Genomic DNA, 25,099 nt, shown 5'->3' with positions numbered 1-25,099 from the left:
CAGTTCTCTTTCAACTTAAAAAAATGGCTTAAAACTTACAGTAAAGTTACAAGTTACAAGAAATGGTACAAAGAATTCCCATATCCCTTTTAGCCACATTTACCTGTTGTCAACATTATTGCTATATTTGCTCTACCATTCTCCCTTTCTTTCCATATTTACAAATATTCACATACCCACACCCATATATATATATATATATGATTTTCTTCTGAACCATTTCAGAATAAGGTGCAGACATGCTCTTTTACCTCTAAATACTTGAATATTGCCTAAGAAGTTCTTTTTAAAAATAGGTTTTTAGATTGATGTGGGTAAAACTTTTAATTGACTTTGTCATATATCTTACTAGATGGCACAGTAGAAGAATTATGTTGTTTGGTGTTGGACCTACAACTTAAGTGAAATGTTTTGTCATCAGTATTTCTTGGGATCATTTGTTACTCCCTCGCTTGGCCCTATTCTTTCTGGCTCTCACCTCTAGTTTCTGACACACCTAGAGCCAGTGTGAGAGCTTTTTGCCTTACCCTACATAATGCTGTCATTCAGAGCCTGAGAATCTTTTTTTCTGTGACTGCTTTTTTTTTTCTCTTGGCTCCTTGAACTCAGGGGTATGTATCATAGGGCAGCCTGAGTTTCAGTAAGCTCCTAATGTGGATACTGGAAACCCTACCTGTCTGCCAAGTCCTTTTGGCTGTGAGCAAAGTAGAGGCTTGGTACTTGTCATTCCTTTGCAGCAGTTGAGCTGAAGGAATGCTGCCTGGCTTGTTGAAGTTGCTTAGTAGCTCTGAATGGGGTGTGTATGAGGGTGTGTATAGAGAGTTGAGGGTCTTTTAATCTGTGTGGGAGATACGGGATCCTTCCTGGTGCCATGCTAATCATTAGGGAGTATTTATTGAGTTCCTCCTTATGATTAGCACTATGATAGGAGCTTTTGAAAGTCTAATAAAATACACAATTAAAGTCACAGATTTATAATAGTTAAAAAAATTCTAGTTCTGCCACTTACTAGTTGATTTGGGCAAGTTAAGTCTCACTGCTGTTCTGTAAAGTGGAACTGTTAACACCTCATAATAGAGCTATTGTAAAGAGTAAATAAAGAATGTTAAGTATAGTGTTTAGTATTTGTCTGACACTAGTTAGTATTTCATTTCATACAGTCATTCGGGATATATGACTGATACCATATAAAACAAATAGAGAGTAATAAAAACAAATAGAGAATAATATGACACTACAGTGTGTAGTCAAATACTTTAATTGTGACATGTAGATTATAAATAGTCTGGGAATTTAGAGAAGGGAAAGAACAGTCTTGTGCAACCATTTAATGTTCCTGTGCCTCAGTTTTTCCACTGGATATACTGGGTAGTGCTAGGTGATCTCTTAAAGAATGATTAAAATGCTTTAGCATTTTTTGCTTTTTAGGTGGTTCATTTGATGATAGGAACTCAGGAAGGGAGAAGCGTGGGGAACTGTTGGAAACCAAATTTAATACTTAACATTCTTAATTTTTTCCTTATATGGACATGGCAGCCTTAAAGGAAAGCTTAAAGCTGGAGATAGTATTTCCTTCCAGGAAAGGTGTCTGCTTTGGTATTTCTACCCTGTTGCTTCACTGGCATTTTTAATTAGTTGAAAACTAATGTTGATCAATGAATGGCCACTGATTATGAGTGCCTCAGATTTAATCTGAGAATTAAATTATTTGTAACCCAAATTATCTCTCTGATCCTCTGGCAAAAATAAAACACACAAACAGGGCAGGAGATTTAGTTCTCTAGGACTTGATGTTAAGGACATATGGCTTACTTGCCTTGAGTGTTTCTGTGAGATGGGACATCTTTCCTCAGAATAGAGTCCAGACTGATAACTTGGCCTTCCCCGCCTTTAAACAGGCTTTCATAGCCATGAACATGTAAACGTAAAACACCTTTAAAAATTTCTTTATTTATAATATCTAACAGAAACTGTTCCAATACTTCATCTGGTACATGTTTACTTGGTAATATTTTTGTTACTCTGATTTTGGAAAGTTGGTGTTTTGTTTTTGTCCCAATCAACTTTCTTCTAGAAAATTTCAGAGAAGTTTCCTGTGAAAGTAAATCTGCTTATACCTTTTTTTTTCCTTTCCTCTTTGGCTTCTCCTTTTTATTGTTGTTAAGGTTTTTTGGGTTTCGTTGTTGTTGTTGTTGTTGTTGTTGGGGTTTTTCTTGGGGGGGGTGGTGGTGGGTCATTGTTTGCCAAGGTTTCAAGTTTATAGTGAGAGGTGAGGCAACGTTGATCTTGGCAGAATAGCACAAAGCCAGTAGAGTCATTAAGTGACGCAAGCTTTTAGTTGTTTTTTTTTTTTTTTCTTTTTGTTAAAGCTCTCTGGCAGAGCTGGCTATTCTAGTCACAAAGGAAAAGAAGAGAAGAGACATCTGAAATTCTGGATGGAATGATAGAAGACTTTAGGGGTGTAGTAAAAAAAGAACAGCAGCAATTAGGAAAAAAAACCGTGAATAATTCTAACATATTTCTTAACCTTTGTGGATTTTATGTCAGTTGTTTAGAACTTGAGTTTTTACTTTAGATGATGATGGGACAAGGAATACAGAACGTGAGGAGGGTTGCATTGGATTCTTGCTTATTTGTCTGCTTCTCCTTCCAGTTGGGAAAATTCTTCAGTCTGTAAGAAGCATCATCAACAAGTCTAAGAAATACATCCTACCGTGATCCTGGATTCTGCTGGAGTTGAGGACTACAGCCACTTCACCACTATTTTATGGAGGCAATTCAAGAAAAATAGAAGGACACAATACCTAAGGATTTCTCTGTTTATGTTAGTACTGTGCCATGTTAAATTTTGGGCATTGTTTGGAGCAAGTTGGGGATGGCTCTGTCATGTGGATCTAAGAAGATACCTGAGTTCCTTGAGCTACACAGATGATGTTTGGAAGGTTGTACACTCAAAGTATTTCAACATAAATTCATTGAATTCTGGATTCTTTTTTTTACAAGTCAGGACTTCAGCAGACAGAAACTTTTTCCCAAAAAGATACAAAGCCTTTTCTGAGTTTTCAAGCTAAATGTGAACAATAATGTCTTGGAAAAGAAATTATTTTTCAGGGGGCCGTGGTAGTGTCCAAGGGATGTTTGCACCTCGAAGCTCAACCTCCATAGCCCCCAGCAAAGGCCTCAGTAATGAGCCAGGACAAAACAGCTGCTTCCTCAACAGTGCCCTGCAGGTAAGGGCAATTTCTTTCTTTCTGGTGAACTTTGATTCTTGGTTGCTGGTGCTATGTTTACAATAACTCTTTTTTTTTTTTAAGGATTTTATTTATTTATTTGATAGAGTGAGCACAAGTAGGCAGAGAGGTAGGGGGAAAAGGCTCCCCGCAGAGCAGAGTCTGATGTCGGGATCAATCCCCCAATAACTCTTCTAAATATAATCCTTGATGTCTCTGTTTAAGGTTGGCAGACCGAGATCATTTTTAAGCCTATCTGTGTGATCTTAGGCAAGGTACTTATCTCTTCGAATAATTACATTATTTGTAGGAAAAAGGGATTAATAATGATAACAGAAATAATAACTGTGACTATTACTACTTACCTGCCTGAGGGGAAAGTCCATGGACTAGATGATCTTAATACTTGTTTATTGGTGCACCTGGGTATCTCAGTCGTTAAGCGTCTGCCTTTGGCTCAGGTCGTGATCCCAGGGTCCTGGGATCGAGCCCCACATTGGGCTCCCAGTTCTGCGAGCCTGCTTCTCCCTCTTCTTCTGCCTGCTGCTCCCCCTGCTGTGCTCTCTCTCTGTCAAATAAATAAATAAAATCTTAAAATAAAAATACTTGTTTGTTGACTTTCTTTTTGCTTCCTTTTTTACCTTTTGAGACCAAACTGTATCGCTCTACTTGCTTTTCTCTAGTAAAGAAAGCAAAGTTCTTTCCACTAGTCAAAGACTTCTAGGTATATTACTTTTGTCTTCATTAGAAGGCTCTTAGCATTCAGGCTCTTAGCATATACACTGAATGGAGTCCAGTCTTTGTCCATTTCTTCTTCTCCTTCCTCTGAGCTCTCTTGTAGTGGTTCATGATTGGTGTCTGGTCAGATATGCTTGAACAAACGTAGTGGAAAGTAATTCCCCTAAGGTGTGATTGTCTATACTAGATTTTCCCTTCTGGTATTGGTTGCCACACTAGTGAGAGCAGAATCCCAAAGCTTCTTGTCTGCCTGCCTTCTTTGCTTTGTCATGCACATAGAATGTTAAGTTCATCCCCTTTGGCCTAACTTTCAAGCAATTACTTTCCCTTCTTTTCTCCTCCTCAGAATAAGAGTAAATGAAATTTGCCACCCAAGATAATTATGCTCGGGTAAAATATTAGTGTTATTGTTCAGATGTAATGAGAAAAGAAGTTGCTATGAGACACATCTGTAGTCATTATCTATGTTTTTTTAAATTCTTAACTCTAAGATCAAATGGAGGCTTTTTGTAGAGTAATGAAGTATTTCCTCCCTTTTTTGCCAGGTTTTATGGCACTTGGACATCTTCCGACGTAGCTTTAGGCAGCTTACAACTCACAAGTGCATGGGTGATTCCTGCATCTTTTGTGCTCTCAAGGTAAGGTTTTCAAATCTGTTTCTTCTCACCACCATTAGGCTGTCACATGATCAATATTGAGGTAGTTTGGTTAATCAGAGTGATGCTAAAGAATTTCTTATTAGTGCAAAGATGAATATGATTAGTTTTTCTTGCTTTGAGAAATTGTTACTTGGCTTAGGTTGTCTGTTTTTTGGAAACTTTCTTGTCCATACAGCTCTATTTAATATGATAGGATTTTATTCAAATGTACTTAGACTTTGAGTATTACCTGAAGAGATAATTCTAAATTTTTATTTCGAAAGAATAAACAGCCAGGTATTTTTAGTGGAATTAACTTTTGTCTGTTAAAGCTAAATTTAGCAACAAACTCTTCCTATTGAAAAAAGCCAGTACTAACATTTTTTTATTCCCTGATGTTTCCCATTACCACATTTAATAGATTCATTATACCCATTCGTGACCCCGTTGTCTGACTTCCAAGTTTTTCATTTCTGAATAAAATGAAACCCAAGGATTCAGAGTATGCTGCAATAGAGGAAGAACTAGGTTGTATAAAAGGCTCCATTCTCATTTACTTTATCTGTTGTCCAACATTGAGCTTCTCTGTGTTTTTTTTTTGGTTTGTATGTACAATGGATTATTTATGGCTGGATGAGTCTGCATGAGTTCTGATAAGCATACAGTGTCATTTTTCAGACTCAAGAAGTCATTCTTGGTTTGTGACAGGGATGCTTGAGTGTGGTCATTATAGATTTAATTTAGTTGTTTTTACATCTTGGAGTAAGAACTATTACAAAAATCCAGGAAATTTTCCCAGTTATTTCAGGTGTTCACAACAACTGATTTGAAACAGTTTTTTGAGCAGCATCACTTTGGAGTTTTAAGTCCATGTTGGGCAGATATCTTTAGAAAGAGATGACTGAGTCTTCTGAACATTTTATCGCCTGGGTCACAAATATCTTTTTTCTTTCCCCCTTGGAAGCACTGGAATTTTTAGCAAAATATATGTTATTGATTAATTGGGAGTTCAAATGTGAATTTTAATGAAACCAAATCTTTTACAAATTGTAACATTTCTGACTGCCCATTCCGACAGAAGTCCATCCACAAGAGTATTTGGCTTGATTTTCTGAAGGGCATATTAACATTAAATATCTAATTTTGGGTCAGCAAGAAATATAGTGGTCCTCTGGCCAGCAAATCCAAGAAAAGTCTAGTTCATGGCATTAAAATCCCAAGTAAGGTACTTGCTAGAGAAATTTGAATCCTGGAGAAATCTCTGGTAGAAGAATCTCTTGAAACTAGAAGCTCTCATCTGTACCAGGAAGTAATGATAGAACTTATACGACCCTTGACGTGACTTTGATTAGTCAGGACTGTGTCATCCTCTTCATTGACCAAGGTGGGATTCTCTGATGAACTGGCTGTACCAGTGTTGTTATGTTTTAATTTTCAGAAGTACAAATTGTTATTATGATATAAATTAGTATCATTATAGAAGCCAAATAGATGAAGAAAACCAACAATGGGACTTCATGGGATACCTTCTGAGATACCCAAGTAAGAAAGGAGGATATTTTTCAACTTATGAGGCTGAGGATATATCTTGGGACTCTTTCAGAGAAGCAGTTGCTTATGGCAGATGGGTAAATGGGCTTGGGGAATCAAAGGCTCTGTTTTAGATATTCATAATTCTGAGGAGTTCTAGTATTTTCCTCATCACATCATTGTCTGAGCTATCAATGAGGTTTATTTTCCTTCACTGCTTCTTTTGTTATATTGGGAATATATAAAAATTTTGATGTTTTCCCGTAAAGTGCTTTTCAGTCCCTCAGTGCTATATAAGTATTAAATAATTAAGTTTGCATTCTTTTAATTGTTGTATACCTCATTTGAAAATTATAAATAGACTTATATTGCAAGTGGATTAATTTGACTGTGTGGATGAACTGAACGTGGTTCTAAGAATTGAGAAATTTAAATTTAAATTAGAATAGAATTTAAATTTAAATTTAAATTTAAATTAAAATAGAATAGTCATATTCCTTCATCCAGGAGGATTTCATTTTCTGAGAGAAGAGAAGGAATGTTGAGTGTTTGGAAGAGTAAATCTGGGATGGACCATCAGCACCTGGAATGTCTCTTTTTTGTTCCCTACTTTAATTTAATTTTATTTTTTTTTTTAAAGAAAACGAGATGGGGGCAGGGCAGAGGGAAAGGTAGGGAGAGAATCTTAAGCAGTCTCCACACCCAGCAGGAGACAACCCTGAGATCATGACCTGACCCAAAATCAAGGGTTGGATGCTTACCTGAGCCACCCATGTGCCCCTAAAAATATTTTTATGGAATATGAAATAATATGATTCATCATTGAACTAGATTCTAGTCAGTATAATAAGACAAAAGGATAAACATTAGAAAGCAGCAAAGGTATTATTTACAGATGATATGATTGGCTATTAAAAAAATCTCAAAGTATCTGCTGATTTAGCAGTGGAATCAATAAGAGGATTTAGCATGTTGTTGCCTGTAAGATTAAGGTGTAACATTCAATTGTATTTCTGTGTACTAGCAACTAACAGAAAATGCAACTTAAAAAGAGTTTTTATAATAATAACCAAGTATATAAAGTACATATGAATAAATCTAATGAAAAGATAGGACATTTATATAAAATCTCCACAGAGATCCAGTATAATGAATAATCACAAAATGAATATCTTGTAACAACTCTTTGGGTGAAAATAGAATACTGTCAGTACCATAGACATTCACCCTCCCTTCTTTCTCAGTCATATCTCCGTCTTTCTCCCAGGAGTGGTCACTTTTCTGATGTTTGTGGTAATCACTTCCTTGTTTTATGTGATTAGTTTTCCTACCTATGTATCCATTCTTTTTTTTTTTTAAAGATTTTATTTATTTACTCGACAGAGAGAAATCACAAGTAGACAGAGAGGCAGGCGGAGAGAGGGAAGCAGGCTCCCTGCTGAGCAGAGAGCCCGATGTGGGACTCGATCCCAGGACCCTGAGATCATGACCTGAGCCGAAGGCAGCAGCTTAACCCACTGAGCCACCCAGGCGCCCCTTATGTATCCATTCTTAAACAATCTAATTTAAAAATTATCTGTTTTTTAAAAAATTACTTCACTGGAAATGGAATCATTTTTAAAAGATTTATTTATTTTAGAGAGATAGAGGGAGTGCAACAGCACAGGGGAGTGGAATAAATGGGATGGTCAGAGGGAAAGAGACTCTTAAGCAGACTGAACTGAGCCTGGGTCCATCTCAGGACTCTGAGATCATTACCTGAGCTGAAACCAAGAGTCCGTCGCTTAAATGACTATGCCACTTAGGTGCCCTGTAAATGGAATCATTTTATATAAATTCATGTGTGTGTGTGTGTGTGTGTGTGTGTGTGTGTTCTTCAGTGCAGTAATATGTTTATAAGAGCATCATATTTTTATGTGCAGGTTGACTTTGTTCATCTTCATTTTTTTTTTTTTTTTTAAAGATTTTCTACTTATTGGGTTAAGCCGCTGCCTTTGGCTCAGGTCATGATCTCAGGGTCCTGGGATCGAGTCCCGCATTGGGCTCTCTGCTCAGCAGGGAGCCTGCTTCCTCCTCTCTCTCTCTCTGCCTGCCTCTGCCTACCTGTGATCTCTCTCTGTCAAATAAATAAATAAAATCTTTAAAAAAAAAAAAAAAGATTTTCTACTTATTTGACAGAGAGAGAAAGAAATCACAAATAGGCAGAGAGGCAGGTAGAGAGAGAGAGGGGAGGAAGCAGGCTCCCTGCGGAGCTGGAGCAGAGAGCCTGATGCGGGGCTCGATCCCAGAATCCTGGGATCATGACCTGAGCTGAAGGCAGAGGCTTTAACCCACTGAGCCACCCAGGCGCCCCCATCTTCATTATTATATGGTATTTCATTGTGTAAAGAAACCAGTTTGTTTATTCCGTTGCTGGTAGTCATTTGGATTATTTACTGTTTTTAATTTTTTATGAACAATATTGCCAAGAACATTCTTGTATATATCTACATATGTATATGTACATTTTTTGCATATATGCCCAGGAATAGAATTACTGCATCATAGGATATGTAGATCTTCAATTTTTTTTTTTTTTTTTAGTAATGCGAACTGTCTTCCAGTATTTCCATAAGTCAGTATATTCTGACTGTCAGGTTTGTCCTGGAAGTTGAGAAAATTCAGTTCTGAAATCCTTTTTTTTAAGATTTTATTTATTTATTTGACAGAAAGAGACACAGCAAAAGAGGGAACACAAGCAGGGGGAGTGGGAGAGGGAGAAGCAGGCTCCCTGCTGAGCAGGGAGTGGGATGCAGGGCTCTATCCCAGGACCCTGGGATCATGACCTGAACCAAAGGCAGACGCTTAACTGACTGAGCCAATCAGGTGTCCCTAATTTTTCCATTTCTTAAATTGGGTGGTGGACACATGGGCATTTCTTTATTATTATTTGACTAAATATATATATCATGCTTGTTTATAATTTAAATTATGGTTTTTATTTTTATTTAAAAAAAATTTTATTTATTTGACAGAGAGACACATTGAGAAAGGGATCACAAGCAGGGGGAGTGGGAGAGGGAGAAGCAGGCCTCCCACTGAGCAGGGAGCCCAACATGGGGCTCGATCCGAACCTGAGCCAAAGGCAGACACTTTTTAACTGAGTCACCCAGGTGCCCCAAATGATGATTTTTTTTTTTTTTAAAGATTATTTATTTATTTATTTGTCAGAGAGAGCGAGCACAGGCAGACAGAGAGGCAGGCAGAGGCAGAGGGAGAAGCAGGCTCCCTGCCGAGCAAGGAGCCCGATGTGGGACTCGATCCCAGGACGCTGGGATCATGACCTGAGCCGAAGGCAGCTGCTTAACCAACCGAGCCACCCAGGCGTCCCCCAAATGATGGTTTTTATTATTTCTACTACAGGGGTGCCTCGCAGGCTCAGTCAGTAGAGTGTGCAACTCTTGATCTCAGGGTTCAAGCCCTGCGTAGGGTATAGAAATCACTTAAAATCTTGACAACAGCAGCAAACAAACTATAGTCATTTTAGAAAGCACAAGTAAAGTATAAAGAGGAAGGCTGAAAGTTGACTGAATTGCATCTCAGAGATTGTCATTTCCCTTTATGCCTCTCTTCTGGTCAATGATATTTCTAGTAATAAGTCTTTCCATCCGCTTACAATAAAAAGAATACTTTTTTTCCAGACCCCTGAGTTGCCTCTCTCTCTAGTGTCATCCTATTTCATTTGTTCTAACCTCAGAATATGCTGGAGTGCTGTTTTGAAGTTACTCCCTTTTTGTATAACCTTGAAGGGTCTCCCTATTAACTCTTAAATCACTTAAAAATGTATGATTATAGGCATTTAAAAAACTAGTTTCATACTTTCTTTTCCCTTTCTTTCCTTCCTCAGACACTCTCCATTTCAGCTATGATAGCCAATGGTACGCTCTCTATACCTGCCTCTTAGACGTTGCAGATGTTAGTCACTTTGCCTGGATCCCTTGGCGCCAAATCAGTAACAACAATAAAACAACACATCCCTTTTAAACTCAACCACATCTAGTCCTTTCAGAACTCCAATTCAGAAACTTATCTTCTTACCCCCAACCCCAGAAATATATCTTCTTTTTTTTTAGTTAAAGATTTTATTTATTTATTTGAGTGAGAGAGAGCACAAGAGGGGAGAAGGTCAGAGGGAGAAGCAGACTCCCTGAAGAGCTGGCAGCCCGATGGGGGACTCCATCCTGGGATTCCGGCATCACGACCTGAGCAGAAGGCAATGGCTTAACCAACTTAGCCACCTAGGCGCCCCAGAAATGTATCTTCTTAAGGAAGTTTAAAAAATATTGCCTCTATCTAGACCCATGATTGTGGTACTTAATAGTATTTAGCATAGCTGGATGAGTTTTTGGGAAGGTGGTTCAGCATTTCCTCCCTGTTGGTATTCCTTACAGTGCTTGCACCATAATGTAAACACTTAACTTTTCTGGGTTCATATATATATTTTTAAGTATTTCTTAATTTTAATTATAAAGTTTTGGGTATTTGCCTTTTTCTTCTCTTTTTTTCTTTTTGTCTTTTATGTGCTCTCTCACTCTTGTTCTACTTGAGATTGTCATTGTGACTTTTAGTTTTACACTTTTTTTTAAGTAGGTCTACTTAATCTGGGAGTTTATGCCTCATTTAATTAGGGAAGGGTGAGATGTATGTGTTTGGTGGGGGTATGGGGATTTGATAGTGGGAAGATCTGCTGAAGAGTCCAAAGCCTCGGGTTCTGTCAACAAAGCAGTTACCTGGTATCCTATAATTATAAATTACATTAAATTACTTTGTGGTGTCCCAGTGTGGGTGTAGTTCTATATATTTAAATCCCATTTTTTCCCTCTGCCTCCTATTTAGAAATTAGAGGAATGTTTGGTGAAGCAAATAAGAATTCCTTTTTCCTGGTACTTCGTGTCCTATTTGCATTCTTTAGTGCTAAGGTTTTTTTTTTTCTTCTTTTTTTTTTAAAAAAGATTTTCTTTATTTATTTGACATACAGAGATCACAAGTAGGTAGAGAGGCAGGCAGAGAGAGAGGAGGAGGCAAGTTCCCTGCTAAGCAGAGAGCCCGATGAGGGGCTCCATCCCAGGAACCTGGGATCATGACCTGAGCCGAAGGCAGAGGCTTTAACCCACTGAGCCACCCCAGGCGCCCAGTTCTAAGTTTGAAATGTGAAATTCTTATATCATAGATTTTTTTTTCAAAATAGAAAACTCCAGAGTTCTTGAATTTGAAGTACTGTAGAAGAACTTGCCAGTTCTATAAAGTCAGACTTCTTTATGTTGGTACATAATTGTTTAGCTCTAGAACACAGTATTAAGAACAAGAGGAGACACAAACATGTTCCTAGATGAATCAGAAACTAGCCAACTTTCCCTTAATCTAATGTTTTGGATGAAGGATTTGCCCTTCTGAGTCTAGCTAGAAGATATATATCCCTGCTTTTTCTCCATTTTTTACTTTACCTTGCACCAACCGTTAAAATGCCTTTACTGTTGGTCTTATATGAACACCTTTTATATAATATTTTGCTTTTTCTTCTGCTCTCCGAATGTTTGTCGGTATTTTTGTGCCTTGTGACCTTGGCCAGGTACCATCGTATATGTTGTACCCAGAGCTTACAATTGCTTTTTGGTGGTTTATACATAATATTTAGGATAATTTATTTATTTTGGTTCTATAAAATGTACTAGGTTTTTTTTTTTCTATTTTACTTTATACTAAGTTCCTAAAGTAATTTCAGCCTTGAAATCTTGCATGCAAATTATTAATGATGCTTTCATTAAAAAAGAATTTGTGTCAGTGTATGTCTTCTTACTTTAAACCATAATGCTGATTTAGCAAAGAGAAGCGATTTGTGTGCTGATTACCCTGTTTCTTCTGAATCCACAAATATATTCCCATCTAGTTTTACTAAAAGATATTTCCTGACCTGAACTGTTGTCATGCCTATAGCCCAGAGCTCTTATTTATTATTCATATTGAATCTGCCCTTTTGCCCCCAGCCCCCAGGGTATGATTTTACTTTGGTGTTGGCTTATTTATTTATCTCTGTCCAGGGGAGGAAATCCGTCCTCTGTACTTAGTATGCCACAAAGATTTTGTTCTCCTTCCAGGGATTGTGCTAGAGGCTTTGCAGTGTGCCAAGACGTAGGACAGAGTGTTTTTTGTTATAGGCAAAGGAGAATGCCTCATTGATTGATTAAATTCAACAAATCTTCTCAATTAGTGATTTTTCTTTTAAGAATGCTAGTACAAGGCATCAAAGCCAGGGAATGATGGTGATGGTGAGGGTAGATGGGGAGGAAATAGGTTCTTGTATATAAGGTGTTGTGTAATGTTAGTCTGTATTGGTAGAGCAGTAAGACTTTTGAAAGGGGCAGAAAAATCTGTGTTCTATTGATAGCCCACCTGTTAATTGGGGGGAGATTTGAGAGTGCAGAGAATGAATACCTCAATATATTTTATGTATGTATCATATAGTTGTTCCTCTATTGGGTATTGAAGCACAAGCACAGGAAGTAAAGTGGTGTAAGAAATTACTCATTGTTCATGATCAGTTCACTCCTTTTTTTGGTAGATTATTAGAATAGAAGGTTCTTCATTGTCTAATAGTCATGGTCAGTATCAGAGCAGTAGTAAATCCATTATGCTGGACTATTTAAACCAGGAAATTAGATTTCTTTCTATTTATGTATTTATGTATGTATGTATGTATTTGACAGAGACAGCGAGAGAGGGAACGCAAGCAAGGGGAGTGGGAGAAGGAGAAGCAGGCTTCCCGTGGAGCAGGGGAGCCGGATGCGGGGCTCAATCCCAGGACCCTGAGCTAAAGAGATGCCCAAAGACTAAGCCATCCAGGTGCCCCAAAACCAGGAAATTAGATTTCTAATATGTTCCCTGGAAATTTTAGCTGGTAATAAACAGTCCTCACGTGAAGAAGGTATATCCTTATGTCTAATACATATATCATCTTGAGTTGAACTTGAGTTGAACTTCTTTGTTTTGCTTATCTATGGGATATGAGTGTATATGTGTGGTCTTTTGGTTAACCTTTCTTAGTCTTAAAATCCTAGTAGGCTGTACCAAAATATTCTCAACTAATTTAACCATTGACATAACTTGGATAGTATAAAGTTGAGTCTTTCACCCTTTTTAAAATTTGGGGTTTAGAATTTTGCATAATATTCAAATAGAGGGACATGGCTGCAAGGAAAAACATAGTAGATCGTCATGATTCTTTCCTTTCCACAGTTTATGGCAGAACCTGAAACTTAAACAATCTCAGAATCATTGTGCATATCCAGAAGGGTCCCCCTTTTCATTTCCCTTGTGGGGTAAGTGGTTATGGTATTGATTCTCAAAATTTGATTTAAATACTGTTGGTAATCTCTAAGGTCCTGCAGTTTTGATCTTGACAAAAATTAGCAAATTGACTATTATATTTTGTAAAACCTCACCATTAGTTAATGATTTCCCACTTTAAGCAATACCATCCTCTGGTGAATTTGGCCTGTCTGTTCTGTGGCTCTCTGTCCAGTGTCTTTTTTTTTTTTTTTTAAGAGGTAGGGTTTTTTTTTGGTGTTATTGTTTTAAAGATTTTATTTATTTATTTGACAGACAGAGATTCAAGTAGGCAGAGAGGCAGGCAGAGAAAGAGAGGGGGAAGCAGGCCAGACCCTGGGATCATGACCTGAGCTGAGGGCAGAGGCTTTAACCCACTGAGCCATGCAGGCGCCCCTCTCTGTCCAGTATCTTGAAGTCTTGGTGTTTCTTTCTGTATCTCTGTGTGTATGTGGGTTTCTATCTCTTTTGTACTGGTCGCAGAAATGAGTGTGATAGGTAGCTTATGATGGTCTTAACTTTGCCACTGCAAGTCCACAAAGTATTGGGTTATGGACTCAAAAGAGTGCAAATAAAGCCCATGGGAAGATATGGTATTGGTAGCTGAATGTACTTAAAAGGACTGGTATAGGATATGCAGATAATTACCTAATTGTGAAGTCCAGAAAAGGTAGGTATTTTTAGACATATGGTTCAGGAATCCTAGTAGAGAAACTAACCAGCTGTTCTCTGCCTTTTCCAATGTTGGAGCAAGAGTTTCTATTAAATTGACTGGATATTTGATGATATTAAGGAATTATTATTACCTTTTTCTAAGTGTGGTAATTACATTATGGTTATGTTTTAAACAAAAAGAGTTCTTTTTTTTTTTAGAGGCATGCCCTGAAATGTTTACAGATGAATAATGTCTGGTATTTGCTTCAAAATGATCTGGGAATGGGGTAAGTGGGTGGGTTGTATATATGAGATGAGATTGGCCACAGGCTGATAATTGTTGAAGATAGATAATAGGTACATGGCAGTTTGTTGTGGTATTTTGTCTACTCTAGTATGTTTGAGATTTTCTGCAATAAAATGTTAAAAATCCAATATTATTGTTTTGGGTGCCAAAATGGCAAATATTTACCTATTATTCTCTTCTTGAAAAAGAAAGTTCAAGAGTCCTTTGAACACATAAAACTAGTGAAAAGTTCTCTTTGCTAGTAGTCTTCAAGGAGTAGTAGCTCTTTTATCTTTCTTTCAGAGGATTGTGTTTACAAACAGGCTTGATTGGCCACATTCAGGTTTATAAGTTAAGTCTCTGATTTCCAGGAAGTGTGGAGAAAAGGAGAGCCAAAATAATGAGAGATTTGGGAAGCCCAGGTCAAGAAGAGAAAACCTAAGAACTGAGTTAGTAGCAGTGCATAAAGTATGTTGTGCCTTTGCAAAAGTTATTGTTGGACACCCTTCAGGGATGAGTTGGACTGCTAACTTTCCAAAAACCTAGGGCCCATAAAGCATCAGATTTAGTGATGGCCCTTTTCCTTGATCCCCATCTTCTCTACTCATGACTTCTTTTAGATGTAAGGCTATGAAGTCCTGAGAGAGAAATAAATAGCTGTTCGCTGCCTAAAGACAAAAGTCTGTGTTTTAGGGGAAAAAACTTAAGCAACAGCTGCATTTGTAGATGCCAAAGCACAAAGACTTTCTGTCTTTATGGTACTTTTATCTTATTTACATGGTTTTTACTAATCCAAATAATTATGTGCTCATGTGGATAGAATTGTTTGCTCCATGATCCAAGAGAAATGGGTGGGGAAGCACCTGCTTTTAGTCATTAAAATCTTATTGCTTTTGCACTGCATCCAAGAAAATACTTAACAGACAAAAAGTAATTTGCCTTTTCCTGAGAATAAAAAGGAAGACCTCTTTGGTTTCACTTTGTGAAGAAGAGCTGAGTGAAACCTCAAAGGTGGGTTTTCTCTGTTTATTGAAATGAAACCATCAGGGATCCCATAGGGAAAAGTGATTCCTGGGTTTGGGTTCTTCCTGCCCTTTCTCACTCCCTGCCACAGAACTCAGCAATTGGAAGAATACCAGTTTTTGTTCCTTATTGGTGCTACCACCTGTTCTTATTGCTGAACTAAATGTTCTTGGCTTTCTTTGGTGTGAACAGGATCTCCCTCTGGGAAAGGTGGGAGGAGGGTGAAAAAGGGAACAGGAGGAGGCCCGTTCCAGCCCTTTTGCTCATGTGAGAGGGACACACAGGGGTTAGTGTGCTGCCCTAACAGAGGGGCTTTGTGCTACAGCTTCTTCCAGAGCTGCAGCTCCACAGATGCATGCTGGGAGAGCTCAGGCTGCTTCATCCCTGATACACTTGCTTTTTCCTAACAATAGCAGAGCAAGACTGATAATAATAGTTACAATAAAATAAAGAGGATGCAGGCATTCTGAATACATTCAGATATTCATTGTGTATGGAGACTGTTACCTGTAATTAAGAGATGAGAAAAGTGTATAGTTTAGAGACATGATGACACTGAACACAAGTCGGATTTGTTACTACATATCCACCATGCATGTAGGCAGAGCTCTGACTTTAGATTTCCCTTTCTGTGCTGAAACCTTTCTTAGGTAGTCATGGGAAATCTGCCTCTTTAAGTAAGAGCAACAGAAAGAGAAAAGTTTGGTCCTTCCTACCCAGATTTCAGAGACTGGGGAGGTAGCTTAAAGTAGATGCATTTCTGACCCAAGGTCGGTGGCAGACAGGCTCCTTAGTAACCTAAAATATAATGACAACAACAACAACAACAATGGCAGCTAATACTTAGCATTTATACAGCCAGGCAATAGTCTAAGGTATAGATAGAGATACAGATAATGTATTTAATCTGTAAATAACCGTAGGAGGTAAATACTATTGCTAATCCTCTTTTAAAAGAGGAAACTGAAGCCTAGAAAGTTAAGTAGCTTTTCTAAGGTCATAGAGATGGTAAATAACAGGATTGGGATTATGAACCCATGTAGTCTGGTTCCAGAGTCCATGCTTTTAACCATTACTCTATACCATCTCTCAGTGGAATCCTGTCCTTTCTCAAGCAGGGTCATCTGAACCACAGACCACACAACATGACTGGAGTGACTATTTTAATTCTCTTTGGTTAATAACATAACTACTGCTATGCATAGGAGAGAAGTTAGTTCATTAGGAATTGTTGATGCCTTAAAGTATTATGGCTTAATTCTTGAGGGACCTCAGCTGAGAAAGACTAATGGGGCTGTAGTTGGCAAATATTACATTTGTACAGAACTGTCATGAAGCCAGTTTTGGACTCTGGACAAAGAACCAAACCTCATCCATCCCATTCTCTAGAGATAGAGCCTTTGTTAGCAGTAATATCTTAGCATTAACCATTGAGAATGGCAAGTTGGGATGTGATAATGGTCACTTAGTGTTTTCAGTGGTCAAGCCACCATTACTTGAGAAGCAGTCACTGCTTCTTTGGCCACCTTTTCCTTTGTTTCTCTGTTCCTCTGTTTCAGAATCCTGTAGGTCACTTGGTATAGATATCTAGTTGTCCTCTGAGAATGTTTAACTGTGGACCTAGATCATTCCTTTAGATCTAGTTTAAGGGTCAATGATAGACATTTTTCTATTTCCAGCAACAAATTATGGAAGGTCCTGCCTTGCCTTTACCTGCTCTTAAATATATTTATGAAAAATGTCTAGGTTAATCCAAAATAACTTAGAGTACTTATAAAGATTTCTTCTAGTTCCTAGCTCATAAAACAATACTAAATATGTATTATTAGTACTGTCTCCCCCATATCATATAGAATCCTTTGTAGGGAATAATAGCAGGTTATGTAGCAAATTGTTCTTGAGCTGTTTTGGGGGTAAATGTTCAATGTGTATGAGGAGGAACAGTGTTACTGAGAGAATAGAATGAGGAAAAAAACAGTTCTAACTTGAAGTTAGCAGAATGAGGTTAAATCCCATTTTGTATTACCAGTTATATTACCTTAAGAAAATAATTTCAACTTTTCTAGGTGCTTTTTTATTGGCTTTTAAAAAAGAGGGGACTAGGGATACTTGGGTGTCAGTAGGTTAAGTGTCTGACTCTTTAAGATTTTTTTTTTTAATTTATTTGACACACACACACACAGAGGTCACAAGTAGGCAGAGAGGCAGGCAGAGAGAGAGGGGGAAGCAGGCTCCCTGATGTGGGGCTCGATCCCAGGACCCTGAGACCATGACCTGAGCCGAAGGCAGAGGCTTTAGCCTACTTAGCCACGCAGGCGCCCCAAGTGTCTGACTCTTGATCTCAGCTCAGGTCTTGATCTCTGGGTCATGGGTTCAGGCCCCATATTGGGCTCCCCACTGGGCATGGAGCCTACTTAAAAAAAAGAGGGGACTTAATAATATCTTAATAAGATCTACCCATATCACATCATCCGTCCATCCATCCATCCATCTATCCATCCATCCAAAACTAGTTATTGGTTGCCCTCTATATGCCAGTATCCTTCTAGGTGCTGGGAATAATATAGCAGGGAATTAAAGGACAAAAATTTTCTGTCCTCACACTTAAATTCTAGAGAGTGTTGTCAGATAATAAGTAAGTAAAATATATGGTATTACAGATGTTATAATACATGCCACAGAGAAAAATAAAACAGGTGAGGGTGGAAGGTTTGAGGAAGAGGGGGTGGCGCTTGCAATTTTAAATAGAGTGATCAGGGGATGCCTGGATGGCTCAGTTGGTTAAGCATCTCCCTTTGGCTCAGGTCACGATCCCAGAGTCCTGGGATCAAGTCCTCATTGGGCTCCTTGCTCAGTGGGGAGCCTGCTTCTCCCTGTGCCTGCCACTTCCCCTACTTTTGCTCTCTCTCTTTTCGACAAAATCTTTGAAAGAAAGAAAGAAAGAAAGTAAGAAAAGGAAAAAGAAAGAGAGGTAAATCAGTCAGGAAATACTATATAGTGAGGGTAGTATTTGGATGAAAATCTGATATGTGAGTGGCTGAGCTGCTTATAGTTCAAGTAAAATGAGGACCAAGAATTGACTATTCTAGGTTGATGAGGCCTCCTATTCTTACATCATATAAGTAGGTTTATAAAATGGTCTCGTTTCTGGTCTCATTAGTAAGTCTGAAAAATAACCAAGGGTTTCTTTTTATATGAAGAAATTACTATCAAGAATGTTAAGTAAGTTATACTCTTTGGTGTGTCAATATGTAACACATCATTGAATTTATTGTTTGTCTGGGTGTTTTAGTGAGGATCTGGGCCACGTGATGGCCCATATTGTAGTTTTTATGGAGAATGTCTAAAACATATTCTGGACCATATTCTAGTTTTTGTGGGGAATGTCTAATACTACTTGAGAAGGACTCATCAAGCCAGGTGCCACTTGTTGCCACTCTGTTTCCATTCTCTGGATATCACATTTATTATTGTTTCAGATCAGGTAAAGATGGAGGAGATAGATACATTTAATTACACCAAAATTTAAAAACTGTTCTACATAAAAGACACTAGAAGACTGCAAGAAGATATTTGCCACAAGTCATATTCACAAAAGATCCAGAAAAACTAAATGTAGTTAGAAAGACTCAAATTAACGAGTCTGAGTGTATTAATTAATTGCTGACAAGGAGATGGGGAAATTTATGTATATTCATTTACTGGTAGAAGTAGAAGTTGACATAGCTTCTCTGTAACGGCATCAAGTTAGCGACTGCCAAAATATCTGTCAATAAAGAAATAGATAAATAGATGTCACATAGACATCTGATCAAATACAGTAGAGCAGGGAAAAAGAATGAATTGTGTGTGTGTGCGCGCGCGCTCGTGTGTGTGTATAAATTATGGACAGTTCTCAAAAATAACGCTGAATTTAAAAAAGTAAAAGTGTGATATTTTGTATATAAATAAAAATATACATAAAAGTATACTCTGTATTTAAGGGTATATATATATATATGTACATGTGTATACACACACACATACACAAACACAAATACACAGGTATATAGAAGTATTAAAAAACAGAAGACTGCGCAACAAACTCATGATAGTGAGTAGTGGCTGGTAGAGAGTGGGTGATCTTAAATGGGACTTCATCTGTAGATTTGAACATGTTGAACATGTTGAACGTGTTGTCGTGTTTATTTCTGGGTATTAGACAAGTTGGTCTTTGTTTTATTATTGTCCTTTGAGTAATCCTAAATTAGGAGAAGGGGGCCAAGTTTCATAGGATGAGTCCTCAGAGAATTATTTACCAAACCATTTATATATAAGGTCCTTATTTACTATGGATCTTCCACCTCTGTATCAGAGGAAATGAGGTAACCCTATAGTACATTAACTCATGACAGTGGTCTCTCCTAATGTGTTCTTTTTTTTTTTTTTTTTAAAGATTTTATTTATTTATTTGACAGAGAGAGATCACAAGTAGGCAGAGAGGCAGGCAGAGAGAGAGGAAGGGAAGCAGGTCCCCTGCTGAGCAGAGAGCCCGATGCGGGACTCGATCCCAGGACCCTGAGATCATGACCTGAGCCGAAGGTAGCGGCTTAACCCACTGAGCCACCCAGGTGCCCCTCCTAATGTGTTCTTGATGGTATCACAGTCAGATGGGAGAGCAAGGATCCCTGCTAGCACAGATCATGCCCTTTATTCTGACTCTTGATTTTTTACTTTGTTGCTAACTTCAAGCATGTCAACTCATGGAAAGTACATTGGTTCCATTGTCAAAAGCACGGAGACGCTAGCTTGACAGACTGGGATATGTAGAAGCTTAATAATAACAACACTATGCTTTTTTCCTTTGTCTAACCTCTTCCCTACAGGGAATCTTTAACCAGTTTCAGTGTAGTAGTGAAAAAGTGCTTCCATCTGACACTCTCCGCAGTGCTCTGGCAAAGACTTTCCAGGATGAACAGCGTTTCCAGCTGGGAATTATGGATGATGCTGCGGAGTGCTTTGTAAGTGTTGGCCTCTGGACCTCTTTGATATGAGGTGAGACTGTTGATGGTCTCCATCAAGGACTGGGTACTTTACTGTAGTATTTACTCTGCCCTTGTATCTACAATTAGAACTAGGATTAGAACTAGGAATTTCCGGAGTTTTTCAGAGCTCTTGGGTGTCTCTGCTAATGAAGTAGGAATTGCATAATGGGTTTATTCTTTTTCCTTTGGGTTTAGAGTAGTTTTGTGCTTGCCATTGCATAAAACAGTGGCTCTTGCCTTCAGAGGAGAAGGACTCATTAAAGTACAAATTGCTGTGTCCCACTCCCTTGAGTTTCTGATTCAGTAGTTCTGGATTAGGGTCCAAGAATATCTAGCTCTAACAAGTTTCCAGGTGATGCTAATACTAATGCTGTTGGTCTGGGGACCACTGTACTTTGTGAACTCCTGCATTACTAATAATAATTAAACAGAGAATAGCTGAGTCCCTAACACAAGTGTAATACGCTGTTTAGGTAGCTACGTTGCTCCCAGTGACTTTAGTAGAAGACTCTTCGAAACTCTGGGTTTTAATTCTATCCATCAGCCTTCAAAAGACTGTGTATCCATTTAAAAAAATCTATATTAAAAAATATAGAGTGATCTATATTCCATTACAGGGTAAAATGTCACCAGAATCAGAGTTACTCCTGAGAAACTGGATCATATACTGCTGGTGGGAATGTAAAATGGTATAGCCACCATGGAAAACAGTTTGGCAGTTTCTTAAAAAACTAAACTTGCAAATTATCATATGGTTTAGCAGTTGCATTACTGGACTTGTATCCCAGAGAAATGAAAACTTAAGTTTATACAAAAACCTGTACATGAATGTTCATAGAATCTTTATTTATAATAGTCCCAAATTGGAAACAACCCAATGCCCTTAATGGTGTATAGTGAAACAAACTTTGATACTTCCATACCAGGGAATACTATGCAGTAATAAAAAGGAATGACTGATTTACACATCAACTTGAATGGATTTAAAGGGAATTATGTTGAGGGGGAAAAAAACACAGTATCAAAAGGTTAAATACCTACCATATGCTCCCATTTATGTACTATTCCGAAATAACAAGCTTATAGAGATACGCGAATAGATAAGTGGTTACTAGGTGTCAGAGTGGAATTGGGTGGGTAAGGCTGTAAAGGAATAATGTGAGGGAACCTTGTGATGAAACAGTTTTATATTTTGATTGCATGGTTGTTATATGACTCTATACACGTGAGGAAATTGCATAGAGTTTAGACACAAATAAGTGTATGTAAAACTGGTGAAATCTAAATAAACTCTGTAGACTGTATTGATGTCCATTTCTTGGTTTGGTTATTGTAGTATAGTTATGTAAGATGTTACCACTGGAGGAAAGTTGGTGAAGGGTATATGGACCCCCTACATAATTTTTTGAAACTTCCTATGAATTTATAGTTACTTAAAATTAAAATTTTTTTTAAAGTAGAGGGATTCTTACCTTCCAAGAGGATTATTATTTCTCTGAGTAAACTGCCTACCAATTTGTGCATTTTTCACAAGTATCACTGATACACTGCTTTTGTTTTTTCCCTATTAGGAAAACCTCCTGATGAGAATTCACTTCCAGATTGCTGACGAAACCAAAGAGGATATATGTACTGCCCAACACTGCATCTCCCACCAGAAATTTGCAATGACATTGTTTGAACAGGTGAACCTTATCTCTATCTACATCACTTCTTCTTCAAGAACACTTTATGCTGGGATGTGGGGTATTAGATGGGTGCCAAAACAATTAATGACTGTGGCTGCTTGGTTTTGCTTTTTTACCTGGGCCCAGTGTGTATGTACTAGCTGTGGTGCCACTTCTGATCCACTGCCTTTCATCCAGATGGTACATTACATCTCCACTACTTCCCTTTGGTGAGTCTTAAAGGGTTCTCTGTTTGTACCCTTAGGTACTTCGTAAGTGATTGAGTTTTCACTGATGGCATCCATATAGCTTTTATTTTTATTGCTAAGACCATGCTATATTGTAGGAACTCAGAACAACTTTAAAGTAACCTTTGTTCTTTTCCCTCCTCTCCCAACTTTTCTTAGGTTCAGTTCTGGTCAACAAGGTGGGAGGTGAAATGGGGATTCTATGAGCTTTGGATTTTGGGACAGGCGCTCATTGTGTTTGGGACAGTGAAGCTGGTCAGGACAAGGGCTTTGGTATAGTGGGCATAGTGGGCAAAGGAAGAAAATCAAACATGTGAGTTAGGAGTTTGTATGAATAATCTATTTGATTTAGTTATAACTCTGAGTAACTTCTACCATTATCTTCTACCTTTCCATTCCCTATCTTGAAGCAATCAGGCTATTTGTATGCTGGAAAGACGAGAAAAACCCTCACCAAGCATGTTTGGTGAGCTGCTGCAAAATGCTAGCACCATGGGGGATCTGCGGAACTGTCCGGTGAGTTAAGTCAGGGGTAGAGTTTAGAGTTGGGAGAGGAGCCCTAAGATTAGTGGAATTGAGACAGAGCCAGCGGGAAACATCTCAAACTAGTCTTATATATGTATTTCAGAGCAACTGTGGAGAAAGGATTCGGATTCGCCGTGTGTTGATGAATGCTCCACAGATTATCACAATTGGGCTGGTATGGGACTCAGACCACTCAGACTTGGCAGAGGATGTCATTCACAGCCTGGGTACCTGCCTTAAGCTTGGTGATGTAAGTATTAGTTACCTTTGTCTCTGACTTGGAGTTCATGTATCTTAGTATTGCTTAAGTGCAGTGAACACTAAACACAAAGGTATATCCTAAATGACAAATATTATAGAGTTTTGGACAAGTATACTTATTATATGTGTACACATACATGTGCATGCATGTACCTGCTCACATACCTCCTTTGGGTAGATGGGAAAGGCTTTTAGGAAAAATGGGATTACGTTGGCCTTGAGAGACAGGATGTATAGAGCTTAGCTACTGATAAAAATCAAGCAGTTTATAGAGTTATTATGTGCCCTACTCATTATTTATACCCATGTAGAGTAGGAAGGTGTATTTAGCCACAGGTGGAAATAAGGTCAAAAAAGTGAGGGGCCCTGGGTGGCTCAGTGGGTTAAGCCGCTGCCTTCGGCTCAGGTCATGATCTCAGGGTCCTGGGATCGAGTCCTGCATCGGGCTCTTTGCTCAGCAGGGAGCCTGCTTCCCTCTACCTCTCTCTCTGCCTGCCTCTCTGTCTACTTGTGATCTCTCTCTGTCAAATAAATAAGTAAAATCTTAAAAAAAAAAAAAAAGTGAGCAGGCCTGACTAGAGCTGCTATGAGAGGTGAAGGGGTTAAAGTTGGTGACCTGAGTTTTATAATACAAAATTTACAGTGAGGAACCAATGTCTGTTGAGAAGATAAGGAAGTAGCTTGGAAGAAAATTGAGTGGTTTAGTGGTTTTCTGTGCATCTATTCAGAGAAATAGGGAAAAAGACTTCAAGCCTGTTGTCCTTAACTTTGTCAGCTCCATGCCCTAGTAGGTACAGCCAGGGTTTTCCTTCAGTTCAAGAGAAGAGCCAGAAATTCTGTAGTTTCCTTTCTACTGGTTTCTTTCTCTTACAGTCCTGTGAGTGAGGAAATCTCTTGTCATTCTTGAATGTCACTAAGCTGCAACTAATAAATGAACTGTCTGGGACCTTATTTTAGGTCTCCTTCCCAAGGAATCTCTGTAGGTTATACACAATTAAATCTCCTTTTTCTAAATTTCTGTAGTCTACATCTTCTGTATTGTTCTAGTTTTGTTTTATTTTTATGATTTTCTCACTCATATAAGTTTCTCAAGGCAAATATCCTTTTCTTCACATTTTTTTGTGTATGTCTTAGAACCTATGGCACTGCTAGACATCTACAAATTGAAGTACTGATAACCAGCATGGTGGTATTGCTCCTTTTAAGGGCATTGTTACCCCTTAGTTAGGGTCTCTGCAGGAAATTTATATTTGTGGCACCAGCTGATAAGTAACTTTTGAAACTTGAGTGTTTTTGTTTTGTTTTGTGTTTTTCAACTTTGATTCCTCTTATGATAAGCATCAGCAATAAAATATTATTGAAAGTATGAAGAAACATCACCACCTTACCAGTTTACTGCCACTATCTTTCTTGTGTTTTGTCTTTTTAGGTTCATTTCTTTTTTTTTTTCCAATTTATTTATTTTCAGAAAAACAGTATTCATTATTTTTTCACCACACCCAGTGCTCCATGCAATCCGTGCCCTCTATGATACCCACCACCTGGTAACCCAACCTCCCACCCCCCCTGCCACTTCAAACCCCTCAGATTGTTTTTCAGAGTCCATAGTTTCTCTTGGTTCACCTCCCCTTCCAATTTACCCCAACTCCCTTCTCCTCTCTAACACCCTTTGTCCTCCATGCTATTTGTTATGCTCCACAAATAAGTGAAACCATATGATAATTGACTCTCTCTGCTTGACTTATTTCACTCAGCATAATCTCTTCCAGTCCCGTTTATGTTGCTACAAAAGTTGGGTATTCATCCTTTCTAATGGAGGCATAATACTCCATAGTGTATATGGACCACATCTTCCTTATCCATTCATCCGTTGAAGGGCATCTTGGTTCTTTCCATAGTTTGGCGACCGTGGC

At 38.2% G+C, this 25,099-nt stretch overlaps 1 protein-coding gene across 17 annotated transcripts in view; it reads left to right on the top strand.

Annotated features, from left to right (window-relative positions):
- Positions 1–25,099, top strand: part of USP54 (ubiquitin specific peptidase 54) — a 119,176-nt gene that overhangs the window by 57,942 nt on the left and 36,135 nt on the right. For 7 of the 17 annotated variants that reach the window (XM_044239804.1, XM_044239806.1, XM_044239802.1 and 4 more), the window contains exons 1-7: positions 2,195–3,230; positions 4,514–4,606; positions 20,327–20,461; positions 22,057–22,170; positions 22,300–22,382; positions 22,811–22,916; positions 23,029–23,175. In XM_044239804.1, coding sequence (XP_044095739.1) covers positions 3,084–3,230; positions 4,514–4,606; positions 20,327–20,461; positions 22,057–22,170; positions 22,300–22,382; positions 22,811–22,916; positions 23,029–23,175 — 825 coding nt within the window. In that variant the 5' untranslated portion in view covers positions 2,195–3,083. Of the gene's footprint in view, positions 1–2,192; positions 3,231–4,513; positions 4,607–20,326; positions 20,462–22,056; positions 22,171–22,299; positions 22,383–22,810; positions 22,917–23,028; positions 23,176–25,099 lie in introns of those variants that run through there. The other 10 variants (XM_044239796.1, XM_044239793.1, XM_044239795.1 and 7 more) reach the window with 3 other exon arrangements.

The sequence above is a fragment of the Neovison vison genome, chromosome 2 (assembly GCF_020171115.1).
Source record: "Neovison vison isolate M4711 chromosome 2, ASM_NN_V1, whole genome shotgun sequence".
NCBI lineage: Eukaryota > Metazoa > Chordata > Mammalia > Carnivora > Mustelidae > Neogale > Neogale vison.
Note: the sequence above shows the minus strand (reverse complement) of the source record. Positions and strands in the feature narration are given on the sequence as shown.